Source organism: Pinus tabuliformis, chromosome X (genome assembly GCF_031772625.1).
Source record: "Pinus tabuliformis cultivar Carrire ecotype Pingquan chromosome X, CPIR1, whole genome shotgun sequence".
Classification (NCBI taxonomy): domain Eukaryota; kingdom Viridiplantae; phylum Streptophyta; class Pinopsida; order Pinales; family Pinaceae; genus Pinus; species Pinus tabuliformis.
In genome coordinates, this window is record NC_142308.1 from 148398672 (window position 1) to 148417551 (window position 18880).

The 18880-nt window shown below is 36.3% G+C and overlaps 1 protein-coding gene across 1 annotated transcript in view; it reads left to right on the forward strand.

The window, feature by feature from the left end:
* Positions 1-18880, forward strand: part of LOC149138885 (Nucleotidylyl transferase superfamily protein) — a 235657-nt gene that overhangs the window by 96879 nt on the left and 119898 nt on the right. Inside the window, exon 7 of the mRNA XM_089447772.1 lies at positions 16433-16525. Within this exon, the coding sequence (XP_089303898.1) occupies positions 16433-16525 (93 nt within the window). The remainder of the gene's footprint in view (positions 1-16432; positions 16526-18880) is intronic.

Below are 18880 nucleotides of genomic sequence, written 5' to 3' on the forward strand. Positions count from 1 at the left end.
GGGACAGCAAGAGGGGGATTAGCTTCTGGAGGAGGCTCAGATAGAGTAGTATCAAATCTTGATGCTACATCATCCCTCCCATCAGATGGACTGACTGGAAGAAGAACACTGTGAGGCGGATCCTCAGAACGCTGCTCAGAAGAAGAAGACTGAAAGAATCCTCTGTCTTCATCAAATACTACATCTCGACTGAAGCTAAGTCGACCAGTGGCTATATCTATCAGCCTATAAGCCTTGTGATGATCACTGTAACCTGTCATCATGAGTTTCTGACTTTTGGAATCCAACTTAGATCGCTTAGCAGATGGAATCCAAACATATGCAACTGAGCCAAAAACTTTGAGATGACTGATCTTAGGCTTACGACCAGACCACACTTCTTCAGCAGTCTTCCCTTTAACAGCCTGAGTAGGGGATCGGTTAAGAAGGTAAACAGCAGTAAATACTGCTTCAGCCCAGAATTTGTTTGGAACACTCCGGTGTTGTAACATGGAACGAGCCATTTCAACAACCGTGCGATTGCGACGCTCGACAACACTGTTCTGCTGGGGAGTGTAAGGTGTGGTGAATTGACGTTTGATGCCATGAATATCACAGAAGTTGGCAAAAGCTGAGGAACAAAATTCCCCCCCATTGTCGGTCCTAAGGGTCATGATATTACAACCAGATTCGTTTTCAACTAAAGTTTTAAACTTCTGAAAGGTACTAAGAGCATCAGATTTATTTTTTAAAAAGTACACCCACATCTTTCGACTGAAGTCATCTACAATAAGTAAAAAGTATTTGCAAGCAGTTATAGAAGCTGTATTCATAGGACCACAAATATCAGCATGAAGTAACTGAAGTACCTGGGATGCGCGCCAAGATTCTCCATTTTTGAATGACGACCGATGTTGCTTTCCCGCTTGACAGGCGCTGCATACCCCCAACTGCTGAGTCTGAATATCAGGTAATCCTGACACAAGTCCCTCCCGAGAGAGCTGAGAGAGATACTGCATATTGAGATGCCCATATCGTTGATGCCATAGAGTACTGATGGGAGAGACACGAGCTGCTAGTGCCACTTCTGGAAAGTCACCGGTGTCAAGTAGCCTGTATAGACCATGGTCCTCGAGGCCAGTAGCAACTGTCAAACTGGTCTCCCTGTCAATGATGGAACACTTGTGTGCACTGAACACAACATCAAGCTGAGGAGAATTCCTCATAATCTGACTGACAGAGAGCAGATTAATCTCCATACCAGGAACATAGTATACATTTAGAAATATGAGCGTGCGTCCACCAGACTGAATTTGAACTGTACCCCTGCCAGCAACAGTGTACTTTTCACCTCCACCAAATACAACTGAATCACTGAAAGGTGAAAAGTCAATAAACCAGTCACGCCTGTGAGAGAAGTGGCGTGATGCACCAGAATCAATGTACCATGCAGAGGAAGGAACATGTTCTGAAGACCTTTTAGCCATAAAGGCGTAAAAGGCAGAATCTGTCTGCTCGGAATGTTCTGCAACATTCGCTGTCTGATGTGACCCTCCCTGTTTCTTTTGTTCAGCAGCAATCCTCTGCCTGCAGTCTTTCTTCATGTGACCGAACTTGTGACAGTAATTACACTGTACACTTTTCTTCCTGTTAGGATCAAAAGACTGAGATGATCCTCTCTGCTGAAAAGACTGAGAGGACTGATATTTTGCAGCAAATGCATTCTCCAAGGGCACTGATGAAGTACCACTACCAAACTGCTGTTTCCACCTATCTTGCTGCAGAAGTTTGGTACATAAATCTGAAAACTTCAGATCAACATTTGTGGTTGTAATGTTGAGTGTTTCAATGAAGTGTGCATAAGATTTTGGTAGACTCTTCAGGGTAATGACTACCATATCTTCTTCCTCCATGGTCCGACCAATGGCGTCGAGCTGATCTCGAATGTCTTTAATTTTGTTGAGATGTTCCTGTAAAGACATATGTTCATCCATCATGATGGAGAACAACTGATTTTTGAGAAAAAAAGCTCTGCTTTTATCAGATGTCTCATGCAATTCTTTCAACTGTTGCCAGATTTCAGCAGCTGTCTTGCCAGAAGGGATCTGTGGTAACTGATCATCAGCGACAGAGAGCTTGAGAAGCATAACAGCCTCTCGATTTCGATCATCAAATTTATCTTGATCGGTCCCGGCTGTACCTGGACGAAGCTTTTTGCCCAAAATGAGTTGATCAAGACGCCTGTACTCAAAAATGGTCAGCAGTCTTTGTTTCCAAATGTTATAGTTGCTGCCATTAAACCGTTGATTTCCTTCTAACATCAGATTGGTAAGTGTGGCCATTTTCACAAAGAGAATACAAAAGTATGACACACAAGAACAATGTAGCTGACTGCTTATGCTGGTGAAAATTTAAAGAACAGACTTTCAGCTGTCTAAAACAATAGTAATACTGCTAATACAGTTCTGAGAATACAGTTTTCCACAAGAAAATGCCGGTCTACCATAAGAGTATACTGATGCAATAAACAGATGTCACAGGTCTGAGTTTGTAATGAAGACTGTCAGGATCACAAGAAAAAAAAATTCCGCTGATTGGTAACCCACTGCCGGCAACCAGAACCACAAATACAGCAAATACAAATGATGAAAAATGGACCCACATGTGCTGTCTCAGATTCACACTTCTGCTGAATGGTAACCCACTGTCAGCAAACACCACGGATATATATATATACACGTCTCAGGTATCAAAATGGCCCACACAAAAACATCTCAGCTACAGGTCATATGCTTTTGAAAAAAGGACCACGTGAGCTATGCACGTTCCGTCTCAGCTCAGCGACTGGTCATATGTTTTGAAATTTGAACCACGTGAGTTATCAAAACTGCACGTTCCGTCTCAGCTATTTTATATACGAATATATAAAACCCACAGGTGAATATAACCACGCGTATGTCAGAGAATATAGCACACGTATGAGTTTTATAAACACGGGTTACGTAAATCCTCGGACTCACGTTCCGTCTCAGCTATTACAATGAACCACGGGTTTTATAACACGCGTATGACAGAGAATATATCACGCGAATGAAACATCAGGTTACGTATTACGTAAATCAGGTTATAAACACGGGTTTCAGATCCACGGGTTTGACTGTGACAATATAACGGCGTTTGCACAGGTTACAATGAACCACGGGTTTCAGATCTAGAGCCACGGGTTTCACAGCACACGCGTATATCCACGGGTTTGAAGTTACACGCGAATTACAGGGTTTTACAACACACGCGTATATCCACAGTTTTGAAATTACACGCGAATTACAGGGTTTCAAATATCCACGGGTTTGACAGATATCTCTGCCACAGAGATTCAGATATATATCTAAGAGTTCTGAAATATATATATATCCACAAGTTTTAACTGTAATACCATCCACGGGTTTCAAATATCCTCAGGTTTCAAATCAATAAGCGTATATCACAAGTTTGACAGCGTTTGAAAATAAAAAATAGACAGTTGCCCGCAGATCAAATTTTCAGACCACGACTCCGATTTTAAAAAACAAATAAGTTATAAACCGAGAGAAAACACCTGGATCACGATTGCTGAGGGATTCCACGATGTGGTCGAAGAAAATAGCTGGATTCAATATTCCAAGCAAACTGGCCAGCCAAAAAAAATTCCGCTTCCACGAAAACAGTCGCCGCCACAAAGTTATTTCCTTAGTAAAATGATCATGCAAGAGAAGAATCCAATTCTGTATCGAGATGGACGACTGTAAGCTTTTATCACAGCGAGCAAAGTCGAGGCTAAGACTCAGTGAAGGCTGCCTGGCTTACAGAGGGCTCGACCTTAGAAAGGACTCAAGAGATTACGATGCAAAGAGAATTACTGTTTCAAGAAGAATCTCTTAACCTTGCTCTGATACCATAAAAGAATGTTCAATGAATTAATTCACATGGAGCAAACAGCTCAATGATAATACAAAGATATTTACAAGAATAGAAACATCAGGTTTCTATGTAGAATATCGAACAAACAGTTTCATCTAAGAAACTGCTAAAAGAATAAGAATAGAAACATCTAAAAGACTGAGCATTACTAAATAGAGATATATTCTAATAAATATGCGTTCCTATTCTTCCATACAATCATCTAGCTATTTTTTCTTCAACTTGACCAACTGCATTCCTTCATCCTTCAAGAGTATTGTTTCCATACTATATGGAATATATACTAACCTTGTCATAATGCCTCTTCCAAAATGATGGTTCTTATAGGATCTTGACGATTTGTCTTAGCAAAATGACTATTTCTAACATAATGTTAGAGAATGCTCGGATGAACAATAATATGCAAAATGGTCCAATGTTCCCAATTTTGAAAGACTAGATGATTCTTGCAAAGCAACTCAATCAAGTAGACTCTACAACTTCTACTATCACATGCTACTATATATGATGCCATCCTTTTACTATAAAACTCTTCTAGAGTAAACAACAATGCTATATGAAATACAATCTTCATAAAGAACCTGATAGAGAGGATGCTTTCTTCAATAGTAAAGATCTTTGACATCTTCTTTCCTTGACTTCTTCTCAGGTTCTCCTATCTCCTTAATTGTGTTAGCTTTGCGTCTTTCCTTTCTTTTGTTATTTTGCTTGTTTGGACAATCTCTCTTGAAGTGTCCAAATTCATTTCATCCAAATCATTGAACCTTTGACATATCTAGCTTCTTGGACTTTCCAAGCTTTCCTTTCTTCAACTTCTTGGTTCTTGCGATAAAGGCTTGAGATTGTTCATTTGATTCAATGTCATCATTTGCCTTGATCCTAGTCACTTCCAAGATGCATTGAGCCCACAACTCATCAAAAGGAGTGGAGTCTTTCTTAGAGTAGATGCTAGTTGCAAAACAACTCCATTTTGGTGGCAAGGCATTCAATATACAGATGGTCATTTCAGAGTCAGCCCATGCAATTATCTCTTATTTGTGAAATCTTCATCAGGTAGGAAGCCATGTCTTCATTCTTTGATTTCTTTATTCTATATAGTTGGTTTCTCAAAGAATTCTTTTGACCTGATGTGCTTATAGAGTACATATTTACTAGTTTGTCATGCATAGCCTTAGAAGTCTTCAAATTAGCAACAAATGGAACAAGATGATCCTTAATGGATTTCACAATGATCCTTTGTGCCTTTACTTCTCCTTTTTTTTATTTTGCTAGCTCTTGAGTCATGTCTTTGCTAGGTTCAACAACCTCACTGAGGACATATTCCATTACTTCTTATTTTGTAAGTGCCAAATCAATCCTTTTCTTCCATGCGAGGAGATTTGTTAAGCCAACGAGCTTATTGCTTTCCTTGCAAAAAAAGCTCTATATGACTGCATAACTGTTGTTGTCTCCAAGCTCTACCTTTTGAGATAATCTTCTTTCCATTAGACTTGTACGGTTGTCACGATCTCTCGTCATGTGCCTTGAGGCACCACTATCTACTAGCCACAAATCATCGCTATCTAAAACAAAACCTGTAAGAGAAAAAAAAGGTAAAAGAAGTTTTTGTCACTTGATTCTTGGTTCTTGGGTATTTTTGGAAGTTCTTCAAAATCTGTTGTGGTGGCATGTTGCTTTCCCTTTCTTTTTCTATCGCTCGATCTTTCAGGACAATCGTGTCTATAGTGACCAAATTTGTGACAATGATAGCATTGAACTTTTGACATATCTCTCCTTCTTTGAGGAGCAAGTCTTCTTCCTTCATTTCTTCTTTGAAAGCCAAACTTCTTTCTTCCTCCAACCTTCTTGAAACATGCTGCATATGCTTGAGAGTCACCTTCTTCGGATCTCTGAATCTTCCCTCTTGACATGAGCCTTGATTCTTCTTGAGTACATGCAGTCCATAGTTCATCAAACTTTGGAGCTTCTTTTCTAGCACATATTCCTGCTGCAAATGAGTCCCATGATTCAGGTAAACCATTAAGTGTTGTAGTCACTAGTTCCTTTTTGGGAATGATTTCATCAATTGCTTGAAGTTGATCTCTCAATTGAGAAATCCTCATGAAATATGAGGCTATAGTATCATTCCTTGTCATTCTAACATCACAAAGCTCATTCTTCAAACTCATTGCTTGACCAATATTGTTGATAGTGTATAATCCAATTAGGGCATCATACATTTTCTTTGAAGAGTCAAGATTTGCGATATATGGAATCAAATGATCTCTGACGGAATCTACAATGATACTTCTAGCTACAATATCATCTTTCTCAAATTTTATTTTTTCTTCATCCTTTTTGGGTTCAGTGACCTTGCCCTTCAAAATACCCAAGAATTCATTCTTCACAAGAAGGAGATCAATCCTTGTTTTCCAAGCCCTAAAGTTTGTAGCTCCCTCTAACTTATTTTCAACCTTCATATAGGAACCCATAGTCATAGACACGTAGATAGATCTTAGATGAGGTCTTCTATCCATTTACCAAAGCTTCTTAAGAGTGATCTCAATGTTCTATCCTTCACCAAAGCTCTGATACCATGTTGAATTTTCAAGTGCAATAGATACAAGCACTAATTTCTGAAACACTGATAATTACTTCAAATGATATAGATCTTCTTTTAAGAATTCCATTTTATCAGTAAGAAATTACACTTCAGAATTTCAACCATAAAACCATAATAACAATAGAGATCAGAATGCACAAAGAGAACACAAGATTTACCCTGGGTAAACCCACTTGGGCAACCTTTTTCTTAGAGAAATTCTTTAGTGCAACAAAAGAGACTTCTAATGCAACAAGTCAACTATGAGTTCAAAAAGATCAACAATGCTTATGGTCAAACCTAGTCAACAATGTTCAAGTCAAGCCTCTTAATCTACCCAACAACTTGCTCTGATCTGATCTACCTTAGGCCAAATTCCGGCCTCTAGAATATGCTCAGAAACTCGACCTTCCCAGAGTTTCGTCTTGCCTAGGAACTACGCAAAAACACATGTGCGAGCTAGGAGAGAGAGACGCGAGTTAGAGAGAGAGAGTGGAATGAACAAAGTTTGTTCTTAAAATTAAATACTCCAGAAGACTTGGAATATGAAGATATCCATTGAGGATACAAATATTATATATTAAATGTATGAATAAGAATGATGATACAATGAGAGTGAGGGGCCTGTTTATATATTAGGCAGGTGCCTCTTCATGGAGAGTCATGTCTCATTTAGACATGCCTCTTTGACCTAATTACTAATTAACTAATAATTATTACAATTATCTTCATTACTTATATTTATATTATTTTTATATATTTTATTCGCAACATGGCCTTCCTCAAATTCTTTTTTGTCCTCAAAGCTTGTTGATGCAAAAGGCTTCATCTCTTTTTCAGATTCGAATGTCTTCTCGTCTCAACACTGTCATCTTTGTTGATACAAGTTGATATGATCTTCTAAGTGACAAACAAAATTGTCGCACTGAGAAGGAATTAAACCATCCTAGATTAAACTTTCGTGGAATACTCTCATCACTAGAATTTCACAACAAATTGTCATCATAGGACTGGATTGAGGTTACATCAATATTCTTTGGAACATCAGTTTGTTGTTTCTGTTCTGAATGGTCCTGATACGTAACTTGGTTGAGTTGTCTACTCTCATGATTTGGATGTCTATAGGGAACTTTTTTGGTTTGACTTTTCCTTATTAAGTGTGGAAATTTTTTGATTTCCTTTTGGTACTATGGTTGTTGAGTTAGGTACACAATCTTCGTCTGGAATTTTCATCATCTCGATTGTAACATGTGAGCGTGTTTTTCCTTCAACTGATTGATCATCTTCTTGATTTCTGCTATTGATTGGTTCAGTATTTGTTTCTTTATCTTTAGTTGGGGATGTTAGGACTGACGACTTCGATACTTCCTCTTGAATACAATGTTCTAACTTGTCTTTTAATGACTGCTTGTCCTTAAGTTTTTTAATTTGTGTTAGTAATTTTTCGCTATGATCCTTAAGTTGCAAAACTTCTTCATCTCTATCAGCGATGATTTTGTCAATTTTATTTTGCATATTTTGTAGTACTTTTTAACTTTCTTGAAAAATTACTTTTGAAATATCTTCCGTCTTCTGGTATCACTGAATTCGGCTTCACTTTTAAGATCTTGTAGTGTTATTTTTTTCTTTTTGTAAGAACATGTTAAAAACTTCATTTTCGTATTCAAGATGAAGGAACCAAGGGTTTCCATTCAGGGTGAACCCAAAATAATGTCATCTTGATCGCTCCATAGGGTTTGAACTGAGAAGTGCGATATAAATGTATAATCCTCAATGTTTAATTGTAAATTGGTTAGGTCATATTTTTTGTTGCCAAAACAATCTAATTTTTTATTATAGTTGCCAGGAATCGGGATCACTAATTGGTTTGCAATTTTAGGCATTATATAATTTTTAGATTCGGCAGGTGAGATAACAATAGTGGCATCTTTTCCTGCAATGGACCCTTTAATTCTAAATAGCACTCAAGCATAATTACGTGAAGTGTTTGGAAATCTTCCTTCCTTTATTTTCGAATTAGGCTCCATTTTGTGTTTTTGTTGATAATTTCGTCAAATAATATATGAACCCAATTCCTTCTTGACTTATTGTAGACTTTTTTGAATTAACTTTACTTGTAATTTATAATTTTGTTTTTTAATAATAATATATATATATATATATAATAAAATTATGCGATAGTGATTAATATAGGTTACTATATCTATAACCTTTATATAATCTAATATTAACCCAATTTAATATGTAAACTTTTTTTTGTGATGTTTAATGCAAATTGATATGGTGGGCAAATCAATACGTCTGCAGGGAACCCGTACGTAGTGTTTGATCGGACATAGAATGGTAGTGACAGTGACCGTGGTTTGAGGACAGAAAATGATAGTGGTTTGAGAATGGTGGTCGGGGTGTCGGACAATGAGGGCGAGACAAAAGGACGTAGAACTATGTTAGATGATCGTATGAGTTGTGGTGAACTGGTATACGGGCAACGTTTGTGGTAAGTTGTGGTGAATTGCAGAATGTGCGTAGATTTAGCATGCAGGGTATGCGATAGCTACTGCGTCGTGCTCTATGCAGATAGTGCTGGAGGTGGCTCTGTTTGGCCTTGTGGTCGACGATGTATGTAGCGTGGCAATGGTGCTTGAGGCTACGATGATAGAAGGGCGACAATGGTCATTGTCCATCCGTAGGCTGAATTTGACGGCGACAAGTTTGTTGGGTCGGGCATCCAGTAGTCGCGGCTCTTGGCTGCGTGTAGCCCGTGGAGTTTCGAACAACGTTGGCTGTTGAAGGGCGACCACTAAGTTTTTAATTTAATTTCATATATTATGTTTTTTTTTGCCTTTTTTTATTATTATTTTTTTCCTATAATATATATTTTTTTAAATTTTATGTTTTATTTATTTATTTTTTAATTTGATTTTTTTTTAATATTTTTTTTTTCATTTTTTTTGAAGTGGCCAAAGGCCTAACGACAAGATGGAGACACTCCAAAATTTTTATAGCGAAACGCCCGAATCTCAACGACAACAATGTTGACGAAGTTTGATAATGACAAGATGGAGAAACTCAAAAAATTTTATAGCGAAACCCCTGTATCTCAACGACAACAATGTTGACGAAGTTTGATGGTCAAACGCTGGGATTAGCCAACGTGGCTCTGATACCAAATGGAACGAACAAAGTTTGTTCTTCAAATTAAATACTTCAGAAGACTTGGAATATGAAGATATCCATTGAGGATACAAATATTATATATTAAGTGTATGAATAAGAATGATGATACGATGAGAGTGAGGGACCTGTTTATATGTTAGGCAAGTGCCTCTTCATGGAGAGTCATGTCCCATTTAGACACGCCTCTTCAACCTAATTACTAATTAACTAATCATTATTACAATTATCCTCATTACTTATATTTATATTATTTATATATTTTATTTGTAACATTGCCTTACTACACAAAAAAAGCTTTGTCCTCAAAGCTTGTTGATGCAAAAGGCTTCATCTCTTTTTTCGGTTTCGAATGTCTTCTCATCTCGGCACTGGCATCTTTGTTGATACAAGTTGATATGATCTTCTAAGCGACAAACAAAATGGTCGCACTAAGAAGGGATCAAACCATCCTCCATTAATCTTCTATGGAATATTCTGATCACTGGAATTTCGTAATGAATTGTCATCGCAGGACTGGATTGAGGTTACATCAATATTATTTGGAACATCAATTTGTTGTTTCTGTTCTGAATGGTCCTGATACATAACTTGGTTGAGTTGTCTGCTCTCATGATTTGGATGTCGATAGGGAACTTTTTTGGTTTGACTTTACCTTATTAGGTGTGTGGAAATTTTTTGATTTCCTTCTGGTGCTATGGTTGTTGAGTTAAGTACACAACCTTTGTCTGGAATTTTCATCATCTGGATTTTAACACGTGAGCGTGTTTTTCCTTCAAGTGATTGATCCTCTTCTTGAGTTCTGCTATTAACTAGTTCATTATTTGTTTCTTTATCTTCAATTGGGGATGTTACAACCGGCGACTTCGATACTTCCTCTTGAATACAATGTTCTAACTTTTCTTTTAACTACTTGTCCTTCTTAAGATTTTTAATTTGTGTTAGTAATTTTTCGCTATGATCCTTAAGTCGCAAAACTTCTTCATCTCTATCAGCGGTGATTTTATCAATTTTATTTTGCATATTTTGTAGTATTTTTTTACCTTCTTGAAAAATTACTTTTGAAATATCTTCTATGTCTTCTGGTATTACTGCATTCAGCTTCGCTATAAGATCTTGTAGCGTTATTTTTTTCTTTTTGTAAGAAAATGTTAAAAACTTATTTTTCATATTCAGGATGAAGGAACCAAGGGTTTCCATCCAGGTTGAACCCAAAATAATGTCACTTTGATCGCTCCATAGGGTTTGAACTGAGAAGTGCGATATAAATGTATAATCCTCAATGTTTAACTGTAAATTGGTTAGGTCATATTTTTTGTTGCCAAAACAATCTAATTTTTCGATTATATTTGACTCCAGGATCACTAATTGGTTTGCGATTTTAGGTGTTATATAATTTTTATCTTCGGCAGGTGAGATAGCAATAGTGACATCTTTTCCCGCAATAGACCCTTTAATTCTAAATAGCACTGAAGAATAATTATGTGAAGTTTTCATAAATCTTCCTTCCTTTATTTTCGAATTAGGTTCCATTTTGTGTTTTTGTTGATAATTTCGTCAAATACTCTATGAACCCAATTCCTTCTTGACTTATTGTAGACTTTTTTGAATTAACTTTACTTGTAATTTATATTTTTTTAATAATATATATATATATATATATATATATATATATATTAAATAAAACTATGCGATAGTGATTAATATAGGTTACTATGTCTATAACCTTTATATAATCTAATATTAACCCAATTGAATATGTAACTTTTTGTTTTTTGTGATGTTTAATGCAAATTGATATGGCGGGCAAATCGGTACATCCACAGGGAACCTGACCGGAGATAGAATGGTAGTGATAGTCAGCGTTGTTTGAGGACAGAAAACGAGAGTGGTTTGAGAATGGTGGTCTGGATGTCAGACAATGAGGCTGAGACAGAAGGACACAGAACTATGTTAGATGATTGTATTGTTAGGTTTTGGTTGCAGTGGAAGTGCTCTAGCCTTGAAAATTGGTGGAGAGACTAAGGCACATGAGTTCTAAAGAACCCAAAAACTGTTTGGTGAAATTCCACTCGGATTGTATTTTATTAAAATAATTAATATTTTTAATGGAGTTCCTAAGTCTAAACTTAGGGAAATTAAAATATTAATGGGTATTAATCAAAATATGGGTGAGAATGATCTAGAAGGCAGATCAAGTCATGTTTTAATCTTTGCTATTGGTTAGAGACTTAATTTCAGCCATTGAAGACTCAACAAGAAAAGTATAAATGGAGGCTTAGGGTTCATTTGGAAATAAACAGAAAGATTGAGGAAATTGATTTTTTGAGGTGAGAAGTTCTCAGGGGGAAAATTGATTTGGGAGATCTTGTAGCTGAGGGGCAGAGAGAATCTGGGAGGACTTTCCGGAAAATACAGAACAAAGAGGCGGGGAGAGCTTGCAGAGAGGCAGCGTAGTAACCAGGAGAGCTAATGCTGGGCCAGTCTAGGCCCATGCGGTCTTGGGGCAGAGCCAGAAGGGCCATCACAAAGCATAAAAGCTGCCTGTCACGCAAAATCCAGAACTACCGAAACAATCGGAACTGCCGGAACAGCGGAGAGAGCTGGGAGAGCTGACACAAAGGGCAGAGAAGGTGACACATGGCTGACACAGATCCAACGTAGAAATAGTCAGGGTTAGCCAGTCTTGTGCTAGATCAACCAGAATTCTGTCGAGTGAATCGAGGTAAAACTCACTCAGATTTTATGCTAGTATTTTCTCTGTAAAGGATTGCTAGATGAGCATCCTAGATTGTATTCAGATATTTATTGCCAATAATAAGAATCCTCAGATCTGCTACAATGATTTTCCCACACTGTGTTTTTTCGGGGACGATTGTCCAAAAAGAAGTGTGTCAATGTGATTGTTCATATGGTGATGTTTCTCTTGCTGTTTAATTTTTAGTTCTAGTTTGTGAAGTCCGCAACTGAATTTATTTTGGTACTTACTGAAGTATTGGTAAATAACTTATCATAAATAAGTAGGATAAATAAATCAATTATTGCAACAAATTTTTACACGTATGAGTTGTGGTGAACTGGTATATGGGCAACGTCTGTGTTGAGTTGTGGTAAATTGCAGCCTGTGCGTAGATTTAGCGTGCAGGGTACGTGACAGCTATTGCGTCGTGCTCTGTGCAGATAGCATCGGATGTGGCTTTGTTCGACCTTGTGGTCGACGATGTATGCAACGTGGTGGTGGTGCTTGAGGCTACGATGGCTGAAGGGCGACAACGATCATTGTCCATCTAGGTTGAAGTTGACAGCCACAAGTTTGTTGGGTCGGGCATCCAGTGGTTGCGACTCTTTGCTGCGTGTAGCCCGTGGAGTTTTGGACAACGCGGGCTATTGAAGGGCGACCACTAAGTTTTTAATTTAATTTTATGTATTATGTTTTTTTTGCCTTTTTTTATTATTATCATTTGTTTCTATAATATATATATATATATATATATATATATATATTAAATTTTATGTTTTTTTTTTTTAATTTTTTTTTAATATATTATTTTTTAATTTTTTTTTGAAGTGGCTTAAGGCCTAACAACAAGATGGAGAAACTCCAAAACTTTTACAGTGAAACGCTCGAATCTCGACAACAACAATGTTGACAAAGTTTGATGGCCAAAGGCCAGGATCAACCAACGTGGCTTTGATACCAAATGGAACGAACAAAGTTCGTTCTTTGAATTAAATACTCCAGAAGACTTGGAATATGAAGATTCCATTGAGGATACAAATATTATATATTAAATGTATGAATAAGAATGATGATACAATGAGACTGAGGGAACCGTTTATATATTAGGCAGTTGCCTCTTCATGGAGAGTCATATCCCATTTAAACATGCCTCTTCATGAAGAGTCATATCCCATTTAAACATGCCTCTTCAACGTAATTACTAATTAACTAATCATTATTACAATTATCCTCATTACTTATATTTATATTATTTATATATATTTTATTCGTAACAGAGAGATATGGTCTTCGTCCTTCTTTTTGTTGGAAAATGTAACTAGTTTCCGTCTTCATAATTTGTACCATTATGTATTTTATGTAAAAGGCATAAGAAGAGAAAATGAAAAATTATTATTATTTTTCTAGACATGCATGTTCTTCATGCTTTTAGGGTTTTGAGTCAAAGTCCTATTTGGACCTATTGTAAAAAAAAAGAAAGAATTTCTAAATATGTAATTTTGGGTTAGAATCCCCTCTAGGTGCGAAGTTGGCCTATATGTCAAGTCAACCTTTCCCCAATGGATGTGTCTATTCACATCCCCTTTGAACTATATAAATAGAGTGAAGTTGGAGCTCATTTGGGCACACGCACTTGATGGATTGTGGTCTGAAATATTGCAGAGAGGGCATAGAAGTGGAGGGCTGAAGTCTGAAAGAAAGGATTTCTTTTTGAAGCTAGAAATTGTGGAAGTTCTGCCTTGGTACATTTCTTGTTGTTGGGCTCTTGCTGATGAAGCTGCTGGAAAGAAGAAAGGCTTGACTTGGCATCTAGAGGTGGGAGTTTTTTGTGGTCATGGGTCTTGGATATCTCATTTGATCTGATTCTATAAGAAGAGAATTTCTCGGGTTTCCCCCTTGGATGCGTTTTTTCCCTGGCTTGGAGGCTATATCTTGTGTTCCTTTTGTTTCTGTGATCTTCATATTTAAGTTATGGTAATTGTTTGATGAAATAATTAAGATAAAGATTAATTACAGAAGTGAACAAATTTCACAAGAATTACTATGGAAAGGAAAATCTAAATTAAATTACAAGCCTCTCGATTTTCCAACACTTTTCGTCATACTTATCCTTCTTGTTTTCTATAAGTAGAGAATTTTCTGGGTTTTCCCCTTGGAGGGGTTTTGCCTTGGCTTGGAGCTTATATCTTGTGTTTCTTGATCTTCATATTTATGTTATGGTAATTGTTTGATGAAAGAATTAAGATAAAGCTTAATTAAAGAAGCTAACAAATTTCACAAGAAGTAACTATGGAAAGGAAAATCTAAATTAAATTACAAGCCTCCCGATTTTCGAACACTTTTCGTCCTACTTATCCTTTTTGTCTTTTGCTTGGATGCCCAAAAACTATCTTGCTTGTGTGAGGTCGAATGGTGCCTTTGTGGAGGAGGTCAAATGCCTTTATATAGTGATCTGCCTGTCCAGAATGGGTGTGTCTCTTCACTGGGCTGACTTGACTTGAGGGAGGCCACCTTGACTATTTTGGGGCCAAATTTTCAAAATTCAAAATTTGAAATTCTCTCTTAAATCTGACATGAAGAACACATTTAATAATAATTCTTTCAAGGGCTAAATAATCAAAATGACATGAAGAACATGTCTTATAAATTCTTTATTCATTACAAGGGCTAAAATAATAAAATATAAATTATGAAGACTGACCATAGCTACAAAAAGTCAACATTTTTTAACTCTTTTAGTGGTAATGCTCAATTACATTTATAGGGTAGCTCACAAAGTCATAATTTTTTATTTTCATTGTATACCCTTGCGTGTGATATATATTAGAGATTTAATCTAGCCTTTGTCAATCGAATTTGCTCATTTCAAAAGACTGAAAAATGTGTCTCGATCTTTCTTGAAGGGAGATTTCTCTTCGTAGATGAAACTTGTTCACTAGAGCTGTAAAATGTTTGATGTGGTTTCCGTTTAAGGGAGCACATCCATCAATGATTCCCTCACCTCTTTGATTAGTCATATGTGCAAAATGAGCCATGACTAAGGACCACAAGATATTTTCATGGTACATGAATTTTGCATTTTCCATTCTCAACAAACAACTATCGAGGATCTTTTTGGACCACTATGACTACAAGGACAAAACAAATGGTTTTGGTAAAAATCTTGATACATGCATTACATAATAGCATTTTGTTGAAGTGCAAACTTATGATAAAATTTGGACTCTGGAGATGAAAATAGGTCTAGGGATAAAACAAACAAAATTCAGAAAAATATTTTCTCTTACAATGAACACTAAAAATAATTTTGTGCTTAAAACCTGCTAAAAATAAACAAATTGCATTTTTAACGCTGATCAAATCTTGTGTCTAACCTCTTATTAGTTCAATTATTCAGTTACAGTATTATCAATGGAAGAATGTACATCCTGTGCCTACCTTCCTGGATGCATGCAATAATAATGAGAACTAGTATTCAATTTGACATGCCATGACTAATTAACATCATTGCATATAGTTTTGCAGCCTTCATTGAGCACATTAGGTCCAGTTAATTGTGCTAATGACCTATGCATTCTATTTATTTATAATGCTAGGTTTATATTGTAAATGGCTTATGCACTCATTGCATATCCATCAATTCCATTGACTAGTTCTAATAAGTTGTACATATGGATATATTTTCTTCCAAACTAGCCTCTTCTTCCTTTTGCATTAAGTACATTCTGGTAATATCCACATTTGGTGGAAGAAAATTTCTGGCACTGTAAGAACAATTATATCTCTTATTATACGTGAAACTGTTATCTAAACCGATTAACGAATTAGTTTCAAGATTGTTCTGTTATGTTCTCATGGGGATTCACTCATCATGTAATGAAAGGAGTTTTGAAAATGTCCTTTTTAGTTCAGTTTGATATCCTTATGCTTAGTACTCTTAATTTGAATTGAACTTAAGCATTTCATTCTTACATTTTTTTGTTTTTCTTCTTATGCAGGATCCTTATTTTAGGATGACACGAGATGTTGCACCAAGAATAGGATGTCACAAGCCTTCTCTTATTGAATCCCTGTTTTTTCCAGCACTTCAGGTTCTTTGCAATTTTTTTTGCAATCATATTTTATATTAACATTTTGATTATTTTGTTATTGGCAATAATTTTGTGACTTGTAAAGAAATTGTGGAATTATCAGCTTTATGTACATTTCATCGAGGCATGCCAGACCTACCCTATTTAAAGTTTAAACAATGAGGGTGTTAAGAGTCCTATGCTATAGTAATCAAAGTCAGGTTTAGTCTTTTTATCGTTTTGGTCAATTTGTAAAAGTGTCGCTATGATCTCATAGGGTTCAAGTCCTTAGTTTTTGTAAAGAGTGTGAGATTGAGTCTTTAGTGTCAATTTAGGACAAGATATATTAAAGTTTTTGAGTGATGAAAGACATCAAGTCATCGATTTCATGAAAAGTCTAGGGTTAATGTGTCATCCAAGTCATGGATAAAGGTAATAGTGGGTTTGGGTTTTCATCATTGGGACAAGTTAGTGGTGTCTTCTCGGTCAGTTACATAGTCAAATCAGATTGTATGTCATATCCTTGTCACCACTTGCAAGTACCAAAGGTGTAAGGTTGTTGCTGCGCGTGGACATTTTAAAATGTGGAAAGTCATCATTACACTTAAAGAAAGTTCTGCACCGCATGGAGGGTTATAAAGACATGTTTTGGCTTTCAAAAATCCATGGAGTTCTTTATTCATCCTCCTGAAATGCCCTGGATATCAAACGAGAGCTTGCTGCATTTATACTGCAGGGGATTTGCTGTGTTCCTGCTGAAAAGGTGGTGGTTTAAAGAATAGAAAGAAACTAAGGGGTCTGAAGGTCCTGAAGAGGTTGATGAAGCTCCAGAAATCATCTACAATCTATTTGGCTCAATTAAAGTTGAAGGAAATGCTCAATTTCACAAATGACAAATTTGCTGCGTTTCTGCTGCATTTTTTTTGAAGAAGTGTGTTGCTGCGTTTTTCACTGTTTTAGCAGTCAACTTCAAGATTAGTTTCTGACCAAATGGAGATGAATTTTGAAAAACCAAAAGAGGTTTTTGTCAAACACGAGCTAGATAACAAAAGCTTCCTTCAGTTTCTTGACAGGTGTCATAGATTGGAAGATTCAAATGAATCTTTACAGCCTATTTTTTAGATTTCGTCATTTCCTGTTTTAGTCATGATCTTTGGGCGTGGATTCTGAGGAGCTGGAGAAGAATTTTCAAAAACTGAGAGAGGTTTCTCTCAAGCACAAGCTCATCTACAAAAACCTCCTTCAGTTTTGTAACAACTGTCATGATTCAAGAGATATGATCTAATCTTTGACCCCTATTTTCCAGAAATTTGATCCCTATTTCCTAGCAGGTAGTTCTAAATCTTAATGTAACTGACTCTATCTTTGGGGAAATGGTTGAACTCGACCTCCTTAGCTTGGGAAATATTTTTTCCTTTATATTTTGTAAATTTCTATGAGAAGTGAGTTGGTGTGTGATAGAGAAAAGACATTGTGCAACTCTATTTAAAAATTTCAGTGAATGATGAAGGCCAAAGTCTACTTGTTCAGGGATTCCTGTGTCAATCATTTATGGTGATGTTTATCTCCTGTTTGTGTTTTTTATCTTCTGTTATGGCCGTGCTTAAATGTTATGTCTTTAGTGTTTAGTTAAACAAATTTATTTCAGAATTCACTTTCAGGTGCTCTGTTATAAGTAACTAAACATTTTAGTGTTTTTCCTTCCACCATAATATCTAAAATTCATCCTCAACTAGATGCTTTAGATATTATCAATTTCATTATTCCTCTACTCACCTCTCTACAACAAAATTTGACAAAGACACCATAAAGGATTGCCTACCTTGCCCTTGTCTAAGGATTCTTCATTTTCCCATCATAGCACTGAAAATATTTAGCTTAATTTGACTCCATGCCCAATGGATTTTCCCTCTCCCCTGCCATCAAACTATTAAAATTATTCTACCTTGATCTATAGACCTAGCCTAAGATCCAAAATATTTCACAAGAGAGAGCCCTCTCTGGGTTTGGAAGGGCTAGCTTCCAGCCCTAAAGATTGGTTTGTGGTTACCTTTGGGTTCCTCTCCTCAGCCTGGAGGAATTACGAAGTGCTAACAAAGGGTATTGCTGTAGGGAGTCAGGGACATCCTTGTTACCCATGTTATATGTGCTGATATTGAATTGACATTGTTCTGTTAATCCCATAATTTTATTTCATTTTGCAAGTGATTATGGAGAGGGAACATCTGAACAACTAATATTTCCAAAGCATATTAAATGCTTGGTTGGCAAATAATTACTCATATCTATTGAAATATCTTTGCGATTCTAAATTTTCTTTTTAATATCAAGATATGTTTAATTCATTTATGAAATGGAAGTAATGTCAAACGTAAC